The sequence below is a fragment of the Phaseolus vulgaris genome, chromosome 9 (assembly GCF_000499845.2).
Source record: "Phaseolus vulgaris cultivar G19833 chromosome 9, P. vulgaris v2.0, whole genome shotgun sequence".
Classification (NCBI taxonomy): domain Eukaryota; kingdom Viridiplantae; phylum Streptophyta; class Magnoliopsida; order Fabales; family Fabaceae; genus Phaseolus; species Phaseolus vulgaris.
In genome coordinates, this window is record NC_023751.2 from 36,267,553 (window position 1) to 36,288,090 (window position 20,538).

Consider the following 20,538-nt stretch of genomic DNA (forward strand, 5'->3'; position numbering starts at 1 on the left):
AATGAGATACTCAACTATATCAGAGCATATTTCATTCTCCCAAAGGTTATATGTTCTTTCCAATTTGAAGAATGAATTTAAAGGATAAAAAATGCATTTAAAAGAACAAAAAAAATGTTTTTCTCTGTGCAGTAAGCTTGTATATTACCGTTTCTTACCTCAATAGCTCTGTAGCACAAATCTTGGGTTCTTGGTTGCTATGAAAACAATAGTATACAACATTGTAAAACTAACAAAATTGCATCATTAAATCCACAAATAAACTTTATGTACCTAATAGGACTCTGAAATCATATATTGCATGATGTTATATAATTAGTTAATTCCATGTAACGAAGCTAACATTCTTCAGAGTGGGGTTGCTGTTTGTCTTAATATTTACATTCTTCGCATATTTACATGGTAATTCCTTAAATTTTCTGTATCTTTGAGATGGTACGTATTGGTAGTGTTGTTGAAATACCGGGTCAAAAGGGTTTTCATAGGTATTTTCGTTGATCATGTTAAGAAACATTGGCTACTTCTCTTATGGAATTGAAAGTGACTAAAAACAAGTGAAACGGTTCAATGCTTTAAGGACCAAACATCATGTCTCTTGTGAAACTCCTACCACCAACTTTGGTTAAAATACAAAAATATCAGTGTGGCTGCTGAAGTATATACATAGCACAACCAAAGGAATTTGACTATTCAATTCAAAATTAAAGACTTCAAGCCACAAGATTAAATACAATGTGTGAATCGTTACAAAACTACATCAAATTAGCACAACATAAAATTAACACAAAAACAAGATATTATCTATAAATTATTTTGACCATCTGATTTATAGCAAGTTGACCATGCAATTTTTAAAGTGAATTATTTATATGAAACAAGTAGTATTTTCATTGACTAAAAGGTGCATCATTGGTTGTCATATTTTAATTTAATCAGAAACTTGAAATTGCAACCCTCCTCCTTTTTCCGGGCTGGGGACCGGCTGTGTTTTATTATGAGACACAGGCGGAGTTAATTGCTCAAAATACATAACCATATTTTAATGCCAATGGGGATTGGTCGTATAAGAACTTGAAAGATTATGGGTATACCCACTTAGACGATCATAGATGCAAAACAATGAATCGGTTCATCCTTAAACTTCTGTCACAAGCCACCACCAGATTATACAGTTGCGTTTGCTTGATGTTTTATAATCCGAAAGGCCAACACGTGCAGCCAAGCTATATGATGACCAGTGGCAGATCCAAGACCCTGGACCAGGGGGGACAAAAAATATAATTACACACTCCTATATCGTACAAGTACATAATTTGCAAAAGAATTAATATAGTTAATTACAATTTTACAAAAATTAGGAGGTGCAATTGCGCGCCTATGGTGACGGTTTTCAAACTTGAAGAGACTATAGTGCATACAAGCTTTAGGCCCTTCATCATTTTTGAAGTTACAAGATTGGATTCTCATCTTTTGGAAAGCCACGGCAAACCACCATTCTCAATAGGATTTGTAACGCTCTGACTTAAGTCATGCAATTATCATGAGCAGAATGATTAATCGATCAGGTGAGTAAATCCCATTACCATGCTTGGTTTTTTTTCTTCAAAGTATGTCATTTGCAAATGCAAATAATAAAACACAACCAATGCCTCGATGAATTTGTAAAATAGCTGATTTTGTTATACTTCCACAGATGTTCACATGTGAATCTAATATCCCAACTTATATACATAAAACACATTCACGATTTTATTAAGCAAACTCCTCAACCCATGTTAATTTATCAATTCATGTCAACTTTTTCGTGGACATTAAAGAAGCTTGTGTAGTGGTGGTTTATTAATTTATCATTTATTTGATGCTACAACCTCCAAATGAACTTAATACTTTAACAGAAAATAGTTGTTGGAAATTTGCAATGAATTCGTTGTTATTCGTGAGGACATAATTACCGAGGTAAATAAAGCATGAGAAGGAAGTAACTCAACCAATAAAGGCGAAATCCTTTTATCCAAACACCTTTGGCTGGTGCACACTATACTTTTTCGAGGGCTTAATGGAAATGGGAATCAGTGGATAACAAATAAGAGATAACTCACCAGTCATCAGGAACCACGAGAACAAGGAACGGAAAGAGAAACATACCAGTAGGCATGATCCAACTCAGCAAACTAAAACGGTATTTCCTACGTGAGCTAATCCTGCAACCACAGGAATTGAAGGAGGGAAGCAAAATAAATAGAAGATAAAAGGCAACCAATTTCATCTACAAATTCTACGCACTAGTAAGATACACTAATCAAAAGTCCCCCAAGATGCTTTTTTTCGCGACCATTTACACGCATACACGATTAAGAACTGGCAACACATCTTGATACATCATGTAATCTATCATAGGTCACAAAGGACTTTAAAAATTCAAGTAGTCAATAACCACAATTCCTTTTAATTTTAGAATCCCTAAACTAGAGTGCTAAAATAAACATTAATTCCATACATAAATACATACTAGTATATATTTCACTAAGTAACAGGAAATATCACCCTTAACCATAGTAAAATTGAAGTTCCCAAATACGACCCCTTTCACTTCAAATATTACCATTTTCCCTAGTTTGGGTCATGTCTAAAATTGTTGACAAATGGGAAAAACCTCCAAGTATAACTAATAATTTTTAGACTTCATTACATGTTTGCTCCCTCGGATATTGCAATTCTAAAATTTTAGTCTCTCAAATTTCAATTGAGTCAATTCAATCCCTTAGATATTACAAATAAGTCATTTTAGTCCCAAAGATTAAATAGCATCAATTTGGTCATAAGGTATCGCACAATTGTGCAATTTTAATCTTTCAAACAAGTCATCAATCAATATCACATCAACAATATCCAACTAATAAAAGGAATAAAATCAGAATTGTGATATTTAAGAAACTCAATTGAAACCTGTGGGACAAAAATCACACATTTACAATACATAAAAATCCCAACTAACATAACTGAAACTTAGAGGACTAAATTTGCACAATTGCAATAATGCCTATAAGACCAAAAGTGCAATTAACCCTTGATAGAGACCAAAAGAGCATTTAGTCTACGCTAAGGAAACAGCTAAAGAAATTCTAGCATATGAATAATTAATAGTTAACTGTTTAAAAATGTCGACGAATTTAACAACCCACTAGTCAAAAGAAATTTCAATATCATCATTATTGGCATGTAGATATATCACATAGTTGCCACTTATTAAGCCGCAGCTTTTAATATAATTCAATCAAATCTTTGTTATATAAACAACGAGGGTGTAACTAATAAATGTGAATAATTAGGGGGCAGGAATGAAGATTTGAGATTAGCACTGTTTTGATTTTCAGTAGCTTGTACTAATGTTTCCAAAGCTTTTTACTCATTAATGAATTAGACAATTCCTGTAACAAATCATTCCTTGACTGCAAAAAAAATATATACATGGAAAAAATTATTTACAGCTTCAAAGAGAAGAAACTCAACTGCCACAAAAAAGTCCCAAGAATGAACGAGCTACTTAATTCATCACCAAACGAGCAGGCAATCCGAATTTTATATCAATCATCAATATTATTCAGTGCAGCCTATATCATCAACGATGCTGATAGATAACCTGAAACACCACAAGACTTAAATCAATAACCAGAACTCGTGCACTAGATTGCATGTCTTTGATTTTAAATTATATATTAAGAACCTCAAAGTATAAAAAACAAAAACATGGAGTGTTGAGATCTATCAAAACTATTCCCTACTTAGGGAATACTAAATTTCAACATATCGTTTATCTAGAAGCAAATCAACAAACATGTAGAAGTCTAGACATGCATCAAATTAACTTTTGAAGAAAGATATGATTGCTTTAGTGGACCATATGCATTAAAGTTTACATAGAAAAAAAAAACAGTCAAAAACTGCAAATACATGTACACATGACGTCTGAAACTAGAGCTAAACCATTCATAGCTATCTTAATAAAATATTTATATTTGGTGGCTGTATCAACTCATAATGGTGCAATAGAATTTAAAACCACAGGACATGCTAGCCCCACCACAATCGAAAGATATAAAGTTTAAACTTTCCGAATTATGCTAAGGTAAACTGTATTCATTATTAATTGGAATTAGATTAGTTCATACAAAATATTTGATGATATTAGATTTGGAGTACACAATCAAAGAACAGTAGTTGGTTGGACATTTTCTTAAAGATATATATCAACAACCATAAAGAAATCTCCATGTAGTTTGGAAAATCCTAGAAATGTGATGACTAAAAACACAATGCAAGTTGTAAAATAACGGAGCAGAAAGCAGATATTAAGCAGCCACCCAATGAGTATAAGGCTATGCATTTATTAACAGGTTAACATAGCAAGTTGTTACACAGATGTAACTGAATCTATACAACTATTACCCTGTATATTCCTTTGGCAGTCACCTATCGCAATCCAGAGGTAGCCACATCATGTAATATAAAAATAAAATAACAAGCTAGTATTTAAAAATAAAAATAACCCCCATGAACACCATAGATTATTTTGAGAGCAGAAACGTACAAGGTATGATCACAAACAACTAGTTTAGCAACTCATCCCATTTGATGCCCAGTGAAATATTAAAATAAGAGTCAAGACTTCAGAATGCAACATCCAACAATTGTGGAAAGAATATAATCCTGGAAACAAAACAACGTGATTAATAATATACCAAATGTTCCAATCAAAGCCATATAATTTTTCGGATCAGTTGTACCTACCAAACAATCACACTTAAGGTGTACTCTTTTCCAAAAGATTAATTCACATGTTTAATAAATTAAATCCATATTCACAAGTTTAAAGAGTTGAACGCACATAAGTGCATAAACTCCCTAAACCAACAATTTACAAAATGAGGACATGTAAAGGGACAAGAAAGCAGAAGCTTATGAAATGAAATGATTAACAGTATTGAATACCATTATTAATCTCTATGCAATATGAGTACAAACCTATGTTGAAATCCTGTCCACTCAATAATTTAACATGTGGACTTTGAAAAGAATGACCTACAAAAGCATGACACAAGTTAGAGTGAAGCTGTATACAACGAAATTCACCTTCAGCAGTAAGCGCATACCAGTATCAAAAATCCAATCAATGCCTAATTCAATGATCCACGACACCTGCATAATAAATACATAGATATGTTATATAATGAGTATATCTCAACCACATGCAATGACAAACAAAAAGGCAGTTTTCCACCTTCATTTTTGTCCTAAATGTTCTGAACGAAAATACACATCAAGTTCAAATATCTGTCAAATAAACTAAGATATTATATGCTTATTATTTATAAAACATGAGCAGGGGTCAGTTAAACAACACCATTGTGCTTCATCCTCAAAAACCAATTTTTCAGAAAAAATCATTAAGATTAATTCGAATTTCTGTGTCTAAACCAGACCACTCACCATTGTATTTATAATATATGGACATTAATTACAAATGAATGTAATTTCTAAATCTAAGGCTAATTAGCACCTAATCTGGGATTTGTACAGAAATAAGATGTGTCTAATTATAACAATTCAGAACAAGGTCTCTCCTGATGGTTTTTGTTAGGTAACCATTAGGAACTAGTTATGATAGGTTGGATACCTGTTAGATAGATAGTTAGTGTAATAGATAGAAATAGTTAGCTACTTAGTTGGAGATTGGGGATAGTTACAAAATACCAGCGTTGTCAATAAGATACACTAGGGAAGAAAGAGATCATCTTGTCATTTGTGAGAGAATTGTGACCTTTGGGCATAAGGAGATGCATACCCTTGTCATTCTGCCGGATAGAAATTGTGTTCTTTAATAAGATATGGGGTTCCTATCAATTAGTATCAGCACCTTCCATCATGTATCACAGCCTCAGCTGCAAACTAGCTGCACAGTGGAGACATCAACACTGGAATGTTTCCCAGGACTAGTCAAAGGGTAGGGTACAACCAGCCAGCACAAGTGTTGGCACTGCAATGCTTGGTGGCATATTAGTATCCAAGTCCAACATTGAAAATCTGTGATTCTAGTGGGCAGTTGATTAGGGTTTGGGCTCTCCAACTATAACAGCTAGCTCTTGAGAATCTTATTAAAGCTCCAATCTCGGAGCTATATGGTTGTGAAAATGATTCCAAAATTGATAGGGAAACAATACTTATTGGTGACTGATCAATTTAGATATTTTGAGGGACTTAGAGTGCTTAAGGAGGAGAAGCTAACCAAAATGCTACAATTTTTACTTTGAAAAGCCTGCTTCAGCTGTTAACCAGAGCTCGGGATTTATCTTCAAGATTCAAAAACTCAGAGTAGCAAGAAAACAAATGCAGAGATGAAGTGAAATAGGAGAGCTAAGAACCAATAGCATATAGAGAAGAAGTTGATGACACAGTTACACAACAGTATTTTGGACAAAAAATCATAAAACGCATTTGAAATTACGTGTGATCAAGAATCACAATGGCAAAGATGACACAAAAATGGATCTATTTTTGGATTGCAAAGAGGGTACAAAAACATGGGCTTAGGGAAGCCCATGTTTCCGTAAGGAGGGAGCCAAAGACTGGCCCAACAACAACAATGAAGGTTTTGGGTTTGACCTGACATCAATCCACCACCAGAATCACAAAATCAACAGAACTGATTCTTCATATGATGACTGACAGTGAAGTGCAAATTGGTGGGTCCAGAACGTAGAGACAAAATTGTCCAAGGTGGTAATGAATGAATACAATAGTCATCATCAGCTGCCACTTGCCATGGGATCACATGTGAGAGGCACTGATACTGTTTCACAGACAAAATTAATGATGAAAACAGAGCATTGAAGAATAAAAGTATTAAACTGATTACATTTGCCCTGAGGGGAGTTAATGATATTTTCGGGCAGCTCTGCAGCCTGAAGTGGTGGGATTTGGCTTGATCACCAGACTTTGTAAAGTTGGATCGACAATGAAAACTTTATTCGCAGCCTGTTTGAGGTTTTCTAACTATTGCTTGGTGTGTCATGTTACAAGTCCAATCTCTTTTTTTGGTTTTTAGTAGCCCAACCTGTTTTCCATCATTTTAAAAGGTTATTCAAGCTTTTATAGGATGGTTTTGGTCAGGCTGCATTGCCCAGCCCATTTTATTTACTATTTTTAGAGTTCAAACTGTTTTTGGACTGAGTAAGGGGCGGTCACATGACCCAACCCCTTCAACTCTTCATTCTCCACAGGTATTCCCCCATGGTCAATTCAGACACTGTCCGCCATCCGTTTTGTGGCTGCCAGAGCCCACCGTCAAAAATCCAACACACCACTAATACTTGCTACAATTGCTATAACCTATATCATGCTAAAAATGCATTCTGCATTCTTCACCTTACTAATATTTCAATGTAATAGAAAACCTTTTGTTACTCTTCCACAAACAAAAGTTAATATTTATCCCTTGATATATCAACTAGGATTATATAATCAGAAAAAGTAAAAAAAAAACATGCATTGTTTTAGTTGTACAGGACTTCGAGTCTCATACTGGAAGAATATGACTCTGGTGAAGGGCTTATAATGCATTGGGCTCCCCAAAACTCCAACTACAATGACTAGCTTATATGGTGTGGCTCACCCAAAATTCTTATCACAATGAGGAACTACTATGTATGTGCAAAATCAAAAGGGTGATGCAAACGTTTTGCACTAGTAGCAAATCAAACAACAAAATAGAAAACTTGTGTTTCATGATCTGGCTTGTAATTGAGTGATATTAAGTATTAAATCATTCCGATGCTTGAATATCCATGTATATGCAACAAGTACTTGTACCAAATGTGTAAGTAACACGTGACAATCAAGTAACACATGCCGAATAAGTATGTACAATACTACATAAAATTAGAAAGCAATAATCAAAACGGTGAAGCAAACCGATGATCGAATATCCATGTGTATGCAACAAGTACTTGTACGAAATGTGTAAGTAACACATGACAATCATTCAAGAGGGTATACATGCATCATAGTCACAGCAACTTTTTTTATTAAATTAAGGTAGATAAAATATCTAGCAGCGATAGCAAAAATAAAACATGCTCAGAAATTGAACTGCCATCATCTTACTTTCTGGAACTACAGTTGCATGGAATCTTTTTCTCCTCCAAGGGGAACTTATAATTGTATGTTATTTCTTCACCAGCCTTTATATGTCGTTTTGCATATATGAAAATCTTCTTTTGACCCTCAACAGATATAACCTTTGTATAGCAGTTGGGCTGCCAAAAAAGAAGTCCAAATTAAGAAGAACGTGAAATCAAGAACAGAAGTGACATGTATACACACGAAACATGTCTTTAAATGCATGAATAATACCAAAAAAATGCATTAAATAGTACAAAAGTACCTGACACGAGTGGTTAATAAATCTAGCAATCCCACCTCTCTTTGTGGCATCAACCTGCATATACTCGAACAGGAAAAGTAAATGTAGCATTTCAATAGTTATCACTGGATTCGAATTTATCAATATATATTTTTATCCAGAGAATACTAATGAGAAAACAAGCAGAATACATGTAATTTAACACTTTACTTAGGCAATATTTTATAGATTAGGTCTTATTTAAGCCTATCTAGTGGAGTAACCAATCACAAGATAAAATTATCATGTGTCTAAAATGCCTTAAAAAGGGAGCTGTGTTTAACAGTAAGCATATGATATAACAGGGAATTTAATCACAACTATGTATTTAGATAATCATCCACTAGCCCATTTGTAAGAACATTTGCTTTACCAAATTATTCAACTCAAACCCAACTACAGAGTCAATAATACCTAGGTATGGCCTTCAAAATTTTAGTTATAAACCTATACATCTACCTTTTTACTGTATAACCCGATTATCCACATGAACAGGTCAGCAAGAGTCGTTATCAACTTTCAAAAAGCCACAAAATTTCAAAACACAATACAAACGTCATTATAATTCAATTTCAGAAGAACATAGTAAAGATATCAAACAATACCAACATAGGGAGAATAAAATATTAGATTCATCTGAAAGAACTATTTCATAGTCACCTTACAGAAGCAAGATAAATGAAACATCCAAAATAAAAAATTATTAAAACAATATATACTGACCACATAACCATCATCAAGTCTAAAAAGGTAACTGCTTCCAATTCCCATTTTCTCATATTCCCGTTCCCGTATATCTGATATCTGTCAAAGACAAAATCATATCAGTTTCCCATACAATATTGACCATTGCATGGTTTGTCAGTCAAGAATTGAAATGCAAATCAGAAGACAAATTAAGATTCATTATCAATTGTTCAAAATAATACGATATATATTTTAATACAAAAAACTCTAAAATTAGAAATAATTATTTCCTCATTATCAACGTGTTGGAAGGTCCCACCCACATCACTTGCCTCAAATTTTTGGGGTCCACTGTTTATATCTAACTGTAGGATAACTTCACTTGATGCTTATTGGTTTTAAGATGAATAACATAATGCACAATAATGTTTATGTTTCTCCAAGCTCTTCTCTCTCTAATTTTCAAAACCTAACCAGAAAAAACCCATTTTGTTGTTCAGCCACCTCTTCAGTTCCTTTCGTCTGCCCCTGTACATCCTAAGATGCACAAATATGAGGTGCATCTCACCTCACAACAACCCCACCACCATCCTCATTCCAATGCCCAAACCCATCTTAAAAAGTTTAACCAACAACAAGCATTCTGTTCAATCCCACCCATGGCACCCTTGGCTCATCATCCCACTGTAGCAGTTCACTATCCCTCCATATCATATTGCAAGAATCACAACAGATGTGCTCACTCAAGTGCAATTAGATGACAAAAAGTACTCCATCCTAAACATTTATTTATAAGAAATTTGGAAACGCTATAGAGAGAAACATGCTAATTTAATGGTCTTTATACATATTGTTACATACAGAATATATACATTAAAATTGACTTTGCAAAATCAACCAACAATATGACTTTAAAATATGAATAGTTGTCACAACAGATTTTTTACCCGAGGACGAATTAGTTCTCCAATATACTCAATCACAAAGTCCTCTGCCTCAATTGGCTCCAAGGCAACAAGTCCCCAGTCATGAATCTTGCTCCTTTGAAAACGTAACCGCTTCTTCCGTGCCTGATAAAAGAAAATAAATAGTTTAAATCTGACATCAAGATGCTATAAATAAAAATGACCAAAAACACTTTAATATTTCAATCACCTTCAATTGAGGCACTTTCAGAAGATCCGCACCCTCTGCAGCAGCAAGAAGGTTACGCAATTTCACTCTATTTGTTCTTGCAGAAAGACCCTTACAATTTGGCAACTGAGATAAATTATTTTCAGAATATATGCACTTGTTCTGGACAGACGGAAGGCCCCTGACACGTGCTCTATATGCAGGACTGGCACTTCTAGACCATTTATGCCACTCCCAACCATCAATAGAAGTCCTAGCACATCCAACAGATCTAGGACACAAATTCAATTCTTTGGATTTAGCAGACTTCGTACTTTCCACTGTATTTTGTTTACTGGTTCCCAGATAAGCACCACCATTTGAAATTTTCAAAATCTTTGGGGGATGTGAAGGTGCTGTACCATCCATTTGACGTTTCCTTTTTGATTTTGATGCTTTATTCGTTGCTGTAAATATAAGAAAGGAAACCCATAAAATATATGTGAGTGTGTGTTCAATAAAATGTTAAGGGTGGAATGAATGTGTTCAAGACAAGGTAAGAAACAAATTTAAAGCCTCGCATGGGTACAATAAACCAGAAAAAAGAGCAACGCATCTATCTCAAGCTTTTGAAAAGTTTGACAAAGATATCGGGACAAAAAATGGAGAGCATAAGATGGGCAAACAACAGTTTTGGCCACAGATCAACATATCAAAAGGATGAACAGGCTTTGGGATACAACCAGTGATTTTGGATTGGAAAGGTAAAAGAGACTCTCAAGAGGATGAATGATGGTAATGTTTGTCAAGATGGTATCACTATTTTTAGTTTGAAAGTATGTGGGAAAATGAGGTATAATTTGTCTCGGTAAGCTATTTAATGTGACTTTTTGAGATCTAAAAAACGTCAAATGAGGGATAGAAAAACACTTTAGTTCCTATTTTAATAACAAAGGAAATATTCATAGTTGTGTTTGTTGGAGATCCCTCGACTCGAGATAAGGTCAAATTCTGGTGGAGTAACCAATCACAAGACAAAATTATCATGTGTTTGACAGTAAGCCACATATGATATAACTGGGAAGTTAACCTCAACTATCTATTTAGATAATCATCCACAAGCCCATTTGTAAGAATATTTGCTTTACCAAATTATTCAACTCAAACCCAACTACAGAGTCAATAATTACTTAGGTCTGACATTAAACATTTTAGTTGTAAACCTATACATCTACCTTTTAACTGTATAACCCGATTATCCACATGAACAGGTCAGAAAGAGTCGTTAACTATAATGTTTTCAATAAACAAACATGATGTTAATATGATGGGAAATGAATGTATAACTATATAGCTACACTCTATGGTAGTAAACTGTTGGCAGGGAGGGACAATCAGAGGAAAAAGTGGGAGTAACAAAAAGGAGAATGTTAAGATGAATGTGTAGTCACACAAGAAAGATGGGATATGAAATTATTTTATACAAGGAGACATTAATATTTTGAGGAAAACATGATAGAAAATCAATAAAAGTGGTTTTGGCAAGTACAAAGAAGGTCATTGGAAGCACCAATAATGAGTATACTGAAGGATTTAAGTCCAGTGAAAAAGGGGGGGAAGCAGACCATGAACATTGAAGGAAATTGTTAAAAGAGATCTCCTGCTAAATATCTCTGAAGATTTGGTCCAAACAAAGCCAAATGCCTTCGTTATATGATCTATGTAGCCAACCTCACCTATTGACATACAAGGCTATGTTTTTGTTGTGTGTGCAAAGACTGAAAATTGAATAAAGGCATACATTTTACAAAAGTCGGATAAGTTTCAACCAGGAACAGGAAGCTGAGAAACATACAAAAATCCAGTAAGAATTACAATTAACCTACCACTTTGAATCTCTCTCGCGCAATTACCTGTAGTTTTCTCTTTAACAGAGCCATCACTTTTGACAACCTTCTTCTCACCAACACTATAATCAGTAGACACTGAAAGCTTTTTTACAGTGGATTTCACAACATCCTTAACATTCTCTGAATAAGGAAAAGTGGACAGCTCTTATTAAAAAAAAAATTTATAATCATGAAAGAAGTATCTACAAATTAAGCACGAAATATACTCTGAACTTCACCTGAAACCTTCAACACTTTCTGACCAGCTTTATTCTTTAAAGATAATTTATCACTGTGTGAGCTACCATTGACAATGACAGAAGACCTGCCCTTAGAAGATGAATCCTTCTTCCCTTTAATCCTCCTTGTCTTTTCATGTTTAACAGAAGCTATTTCAACCTCAACAGCCTCACCAACATCTCCACAAACAAGTTTCCTTAACTTGGCCACGGGCTTCTTCGCTGGCCTAGAATTATTTTCTGTTACAGTCTGTGAGGAAACTAACTCCTTCCGTGATAGCTTCTTGCGACAATAAGTATTCTTTCCAATCACCAGACGAACATCCGAAGAACTCTTTGCTCCTTCCTTCACTATTCCCAGTCCAGAAGTAACACCATTCAAATTCTCCTTGCTTGAATTCAACGTTTCTCCTTTCTATAGAATTATAAACAATTAAAGCAAAACAATAAACTTTCAATAATAAGACAAATTAATATTAAAAAAAAAGACAAGTGGAGAGATCAAGATGAAATGCAGTATTTTATGTTCTCAAACATATTGGAATATTTGGATTGATAAAATTCTTACCTCCTGACCATCAGACATAAAATGTTTCTTTATGGTACTTGATGATATAAAAACATGATTGAGCACAGAATCAAGAAACAGCGACTTCCACTCTTCCAGAACTTCATCATGCAGTTTCTGTCGGCACAGTGCAGTTGCAACATATTCTGTAATCTTAGGATGACATTCAACCAACCTTGAAGGTCGAAATTTCGAATTGTGGTGTATGACAACTGGTTGAGACTTCTCTTCAATTCCAGGTGGTAGGTTATCAGTCTCCTCTTCAACCACATCATCTACATATCCACACAACTCCTTAAATGCTTTTGAAAATATACCAGACATAAGGCTTCCAGATGCAGACTTGCCAAATGAATTTCCTGCTTCAACAGAATCCAAAGACTTGTCATTTAGAGTTCCCTTAACAAACGTTTCGTCAGCCAGTTTATCTGAAAAACAAGTGTCACTAACAGCAACCTGCAAGAATTAAAGTAATCTTCAATATAAAAGTGTCTGTACAAAAAAAGGATACAAACACTTACAATCAACTTACCTCATTTGATATGATTTCTTCTGGGAAAGGAACTATTTTGTTCACTTCCTTCTCAACAAAATGTCGTATGTAATCAGCAAAAGATGCCTTTGAAGACAAGTGAAGCTCATTCTCCACGCTTTCAAGAATGAATGTCAAATCTTTATAGTCATGGTAAGGAGAAGAAACATTCTGACCTTTTAGTAAGTTTCCACCTTCGAACCTACTAGGAGATAAAAATAACTGAGGATGGTTTCTTTTTGTTGTTAATACTCCAAACTGATTATAGCCATCGGCATTGCTTTCAGAGAAATCTGGCTTGGGAGCCAACTGTAGAATAATTGTATGATCATTATAGGCACAATTTAAGCAAAAAAAAAAACTCAAGCAAGCTATGCAGAAGTAGTACTCACAGCTTCTGATTCAATCTTTTCAGCATGATATTTACATCCATTAGTAGATGGTTGAGGCTCAGGATGAGACCAAATAGTCCTCTTCCTCCAAGAAGATAAGTAATCTGCTATTGTATCAAAAAACACTGCATTCCACATGACTTGCATGCAATAATCAAGAAGTACCTTGCGAACAACAGCATATGACCACCAAAAATTCTCAACGCTTCCAACTGCTTTAAAACTGGCTGAGGGTAGTCTGGAACTTTCATGACAAGCCCGATCATCAAGAATATGGGAAGTAGCAGAATCACTGGGAATAGCAGAACCTTTGCTGACCTGCACATAAAACTTAGACTGTTAAAGCAAACATTCAACATCTTAGTAAGGCGCACACAATTTTAAGCTTTCAACAATAGTACTTGCAAAGGAATTAAACATCACCATCTTGTTTTCAGGAGTATGGGCAGCTGATTCAAGCTTATGCCTCTTATATTTCTTTTCCGTAACATATTCAGCAATAATATCACCAATAATTCCATCTAGCACAACTCTGCGACCAGCTTTCATGATACTCATGTGCAATTGGGAAGAAATGTTCTCAGATATTTCACTAATCAAGTCTACCATATCGCCAACCTCATTACTTGTAGAACCTGATCTACAAATGGTTCCAGTGGTATCTCCTTTTAATGCATTGACAACAGACACTAGCACAAAGGTGTCATACTTCTTATCAGAATGAAAGATCTGTAAATTAATAAAAGTCGGTCATAAGGATGATTGACAGAGTAACATTAACTAGAGAAAACAAGTGTAAATTGATAGGAATGTGACTTAAAGAGAAACAGAAAGAGTGTCATTGATTGGAAAACTAGATGTATCACATGAAAAAATCTCCTCACAGTGACCCCAGAGCTATTGCTCCTGAAACATTAGATGATTTCGGCCCAACCTCTAAGATTCTATTAAAAAATGATTTTGAATTATTCTCACATGCTATGCCCACTTCCTATATACATGCTTCCTCCTCTAACAAACTGACCACATTAACAATTCTAATAAAATTAATGTTTGGCCAATTTGTTGGCTTAAGCCCAAACCCAGTATGCTAAAATAAACACAGGCAATAAAATAATGCTACAGAAATTTTATTTATATTTTTTTCACAGATAAGCACAATAGGACAGAATTATTGTCCACAGAATAATGCTCAAACTCACATCACTGTAAGAAGAAAGAAAAGAGCAGGAGATTTTATTCAAGCATCACGAAATACCAAACCATTTGGATACCTCTAAACCCTTGCATCAGAAAGAAAACTAATCCAAGTCGAGTTCAAAGCAAAACTACATGTACTGGATAATTACATTAAAGTTTCACAAACAAACTTACAAAAACAAATTTCAAGCCACGAGATATATTTAGGAAAAGGCAACTGATAACAGAATTAAACGTAAGATTGAAAATGCAGAGAGGAAAACAATGATAACTAATGGTTGGAAACTAACAAAAAATAAAATTTAAAATGTATTAGCCAGGTTGACTACAGTCAAGTATCGAGAGTGAAGAACCAGAGGCAATGGAACTCAGATTGTCAATGGGTTTCAAGATGCCTTTTAAAGTGGGGAAGAGTGGTTTCCCTTCCCTACCAGTAAAACAAAACTGTTCCATATTTAGTTAACATGCAACTTGATATCTCTTTAAAAAAAATGTTTATCAGTCCTCTCTAACATCATCAGCAACCCTTCCCCCTCTCCTCTCCTTCTAACCACCACAGTTTCACTTCCCCAGACCCAGACAACCAACAGATGAGCGAGACAAAGAAATATTGCAATAGTACAAATACTCCATCATCACCACACTGGAGGAGCAAGTTAAACAGAACAGATCAAGACACGGCATTGTGCTGGGGTCACAAAAAAATCCACTGATGGCAGCAAAGGAGGACCTCTAACCATCTACCATAAGTTGAAGATTGAATTAGAAGGCTTGGTGGCAAGAGATTTTATAAGGAAAGAGCAGGACAATGCCAATCTCCTATAGAAGAAAGGAGAACTGTATAAATGATGACAATAAAATTATTGTGTTTTCTCCTTCCTATATGATTTTAGAGGACCAACCCAATGGAAAAGTAAACAAGATGTTCCAAAACCAAAATGGAAATTTAGGCAAAAGTTCAACTGCATGTTTGTATTTCCATTCTAAACCATGTTGAACAGAAATCCTACGATAAATTTCTTCCACTCACATTTGAGTGACATGAACTGTGTGTGAATATAACACGCCCTAAAAAATTATGCTAGACAATGGGATAATCGTTCAATCATTTCCTGCAACAGATCAGCAGCCTATAATATTATTTCATTGAAAAAAAAATGCATCTTACCACTGTTGAATCTTTAAGATATCCACGACTGTGCCAAGAAATCAATTCATTGATAGAATGTGGCCCATGTTTCATACCCTTCTCATCCTCATAAAGCCAACAGCATTCTTCACGTAACTGAAATAAGCAATAAGACATGCCCTCAATGTACTGCAAACTTACCTTTACATGACAAAACAAAGAGTAGATATTGCACTACCATCTGACAAGATATTAAACTGTTGAATGCCTCTGAGTGTGGATTTAAGTGATTGGATTCCTTACTGCAGTAATTGACATGCGAATGTGACACAGACTGTGAATCTGGGTTACCAGCCAGAGGAGCAGCAAGCTCAAAAGATTTATCTTGTTCATATACTGCCATTGTAGGCAACCTTGTGCCTGAGATACCAATAATCAGATATGCAAACCCAGTGGAAACATGATCAGGGAACTGCTTGAAGTAATTCAGTGGTACAGGGTTCATTATTGTGCCATTAATTACTGGATACACGGGAAGCTCAGATGGCAAGAAACCAGTAGTTAGGCCCTCATATAACTGCTCCTTGATGTAGGGACCACACATTTGCCCATTTTCATTCACATACATCCATCCACTCACTAAAGCGGGCTGTTGCACATAGCCACAGAAACTCTGTTCCGGGTGTGATATATTCGCTGTGGTGGAATACACAGGAAGATAGCCACTATTAACATTTGATGGACAGCTCATCTCCATTCCCGAATCTGGATCAACTTTATCGTCAGTGTTACTGGAAGAGGGAACATCACCAGCACTAATGCACCTAGAGAAGCACTCAAACAAATAAGAAAATTTAATAAGAAAAAGGGGGGGAGGAAAAGATTTTTCACAGGTTAATGTCTTAAGTGTAAAAAGTTCCTTAAATCAGTAGCAGTTTTATTATCATATGGATATGCTATATCTTTCACTTTCATTAATTCCATCCAATGTCAGCAGCTTTCTGTGTCTTTCATTTTTTATTAAAGAAAATAATTTATTACAAGGGATACAACCAATAATTAATATGAAATATCCTACTCAGGAATACAAAAAAGCAAACAGAAGTAAAATCCAAAATCCAAATACAAGTCCCTATGAAATGATACGGTAGCGTGTCAGAAATATCCATTTATTAGCAGTCAAAAAATGACAAATAGATAATATCATAACATATTAAATAATGAACTCTGAAATCAAATGACTTGTTAGAACAATCACAATCAAACATACAACCAAATTAAACCTCAATGAAGTGAATGATAAAGCACGTTTAACAGGCTATCAATGGAAATTTTTTTATTAATTCCACCCATAAAATGCCTATATCACTAGAAGAACAAGCCAGAATATCATGTAATGACTAAAAATAGAATACCTTTCTATATTTTGATCCGAGGAAAAGAAGGAAAAATCACTGGAAATTCCTGCATCTGCATGTAAATCTATATCTCGATGTCCATGATCTAATGCTCTTGGCCTTTTTCTAGAAAAAAAGGGGCCACCTTCATGGAGGAAAGCAGTTGAGAAGACCATGAACCTTTGGGAATAGAAAATCCTGTGTCAACAAAAAAGGATTCAACCAATTAAATATATGCAAAGTAATGTGACAGTTCAAAATTGGTACATAAAAAAATTAATAAAAGTAAGAAAGGTAACCATTCTACGATAAAGTTATCAGCTTGACATGAAAATAAAACTAAACTAATCATTGAGTATATAAGCCAAATTTCTTCCATTTGTTTCCAACATATAATTATGGCATAAATACTGCACTACTATATAACACATAATTAAAAGTTCATACTTGAAAAGGACCAAATGATCAAACACAGAAAATCTCAGATATAAAATAAAAATAATCTTCTGTCTTATAATACTACTATTTATCAATAAAAATGTTATGAAAATTGTGAGGACTATCGCACAATCTTGATATTGTGAAGATTATGGCTTCTGTTTATGATCATTCTTGCACAGCCCTTTGATTTTTTCTATGTCTGAGCTGAGACCACAATCACATGTACATTTCGTTCTTCTCTTCTCACTGTACCTCTGCTCTTGTAGCCACTTCTCGATTGTGTTTTGTTCTGCCTCTTTTTTCTACCGATATGTTCTAATACCTTGCACTCTAGTCTCTAATCTGCAATTCTTCTAAATTTCTGGAATCTGAAAGTCTTGTATTGTTGCTGGCTTGCACAGTTGAACGTTCAGTTTAATTTACTGTTGTGATTTACAAGATATTTTCCTTAACCACTTCATTTTTTCACATCTTAATCTTTAAATATAATTTTGCATCTTCGGTGACAAACTTCCGATCATTCCATTTCTGACCTCTCATCCCCTCCCCATCCCATGTAAGATCTTGATATTTTACAACATTGAATAATAAGTCTAGAAACGTCTTCCCTTCCCCATAGCAAGCCCGAATGGAAAAGGAAGATTGAATAAGCCAAACGCTCACTGTTCAGATTTCGTTGATTGCACAATTGAGGCAATGGATCTAAGATACAAGTTTCACTCTTCTCTCTGACTCGGGTTGAGTTGCTGAAAACTTTATGTACTTTATAAGCAAAACACATGCATCATTAACAGTTACATTTTGTAACCACTGAACAATTATCATGAAATAAGTTTGCAATTGACCTGCTACGTAGGATAAAGGGATTCCAGAGGAGCATTCAAAAACATAAAAACATAAATATACCCCTATAATAATGAACATAAACCTACTTACAGTAATTAAATGTTGCTGCATTACCTTGGAACAAATGAATTTGCAAATAATAGTAATAGAAGTGATATGAGAAATGTCAGTATATCAGAGAAACACATCAACTATGCTGCATGACATGCAAACATCTTTGTACAAACCCAAATAGAACTAGGGACACTTTTATATCATAATAACTATAGAATAAAAGAAGATGAATTTGGAGCTGACACTTTGTATAACCCAAGCAAACATATTTGTATAAACCATCAATTCAAGACAGACATAATTTGACCTCATTCAATGGAACAGTGACACTTTGCTCATGAATTAGGGCTTCAGTTCAAATATAACTCACACGTGATATTGGGCAAGTTGATTAGATTACAGCCCCAAGTGGGGTAAGCAGATTAAATTCGCCCTAAAAATGACAAAAGAAAACAAATAGAGGTTTAAGATTATATCATTCATAAACTATATAAATCCATCTGTGGCATTAATTTTTACTTCCATCATCTTTCCGTGCCTCTTTTCAAAACATACACAATACAAATAACTGCCACTTGAAACACTAACACCTTAAGAAACACGGAAAAAAGAAAAAGACAAGCATAATCATTAACGAATAATAATCCACCTATAATTTATCACACAACAAACCTTTTGCCTATCACTCCAAACTCTCTCACCTGCTGCACACCAATTCATGACAAGACAAGACAATTCACTCATTTGTTAAACCTCCATTGGTCTCGAACAAAATAAACTAATCAATAAATAAACAACAAAAATCATTGGCGATTTGCGTGTGCAGTAGACTATGGATGATGGAAAAAGAATGCGCGGAAAAGCAGGTTTCACGAGAACAAAGAGAGAGAACCTTCTGATGGCGCAATTGCGTTGGTTTTGTTGGCTTTGATTTGAAGCGGTGGTTGTAGGGTTTGGTGAATTTGTTTGGTTTTGAGAGAAACAAAAGGAATTTCAATTTGCAGATGGAAGCGAATTGGGGATCGGAAGAGGTTAGGGATCAATTCTCAAGATTTTGCTTTGCTTCAATACTTTACCCTCATCTCACTCCTCTTATTTCTTTTTTTCCTTTTTTATTTCTTTTATTGAATGTTCCAGTTAAAAAATATTTCCAAATAATTTCATTTTGAAATAAAATTACAGAAATAAAAACAAAACTTATTGAATTCGTTCTAGTTAAAAAATATTTTTAAATAATTACATTTTGCAACAAAATTACAGAAATAAAGTATTTATCAGAATATTTACAGGAGTTGACCGGTATGCTACAGCAAGTCAAAGATTTGAGAGTCTATTTCTATACTATTGATTTAAAACGCTTTAAGTATATTAATTTATAATTTTTTAATAAACGTTTTTAGAAAAAAACTATTATAATTTATTGGTCATAACTACTATTATTCCATAGTCTTCTTGTTCTCTTTTATTATAGTTAATTTTAGTGTAAATGTGTCACAATTCATTCTAGTCATTCCTAATGATATTTAGTTGATACCACAATTAATTATGTTATTATAAATTATAATGAAATTATAAACTATAATAAAATTATAA

The 20,538-nt window shown here is 34.4% G+C and overlaps 1 protein-coding gene across 18 annotated transcripts; it reads right to left on the reverse strand.

Annotated features, from left to right (window-relative positions):
* Positions 1-825: 825 nt before the first annotated feature.
* On the reverse strand, positions 826-20,039 carry LOC137821319 (histone-lysine N-methyltransferase ATXR7). Of its 18 annotated transcripts, none has more exons than XM_068625846.1 (22): positions 19,838-20,039; positions 17,623-17,802; positions 16,446-17,031; positions 16,247-16,363; positions 14,302-14,607; positions 13,879-14,196; positions 13,487-13,795; positions 12,955-13,410; positions 12,387-12,801; positions 12,172-12,288; positions 10,301-10,725; positions 10,093-10,215; positions 9,182-9,262; positions 8,441-8,494; positions 8,161-8,312; positions 5,151-5,196; positions 5,023-5,079; positions 4,589-4,707; positions 3,545-3,640; positions 2,146-2,201; positions 1,342-1,521; positions 826-1,254 (listed from the first exon to the last, which is right to left on the reverse strand). In XM_068625846.1, exons 2-16 carry the CDS (start codon positions 17,778-17,780, stop codon positions 5,175-5,177), a joined length of 3,639 nt encoding a protein of 1,212 aa, XP_068481947.1. In that variant the 5' UTR covers positions 17,781-17,802; positions 19,838-20,039; the 3' UTR covers positions 826-1,254; positions 1,342-1,521; positions 2,146-2,201; positions 3,545-3,640; positions 4,589-4,707; positions 5,023-5,079; positions 5,151-5,174. The 18 variants fall into 18 exon arrangements, with proteins under 18 accessions (XP_068481947.1, XP_068481941.1, XP_068481949.1 ...); XM_068625840.1 differs by having other exon boundaries at positions 3,511-3,640; XM_068625848.1 differs by lacking the exon at positions 1,342-1,521.
* Between the last annotated feature and the right edge of the window lie 499 nt (positions 20,040-20,538).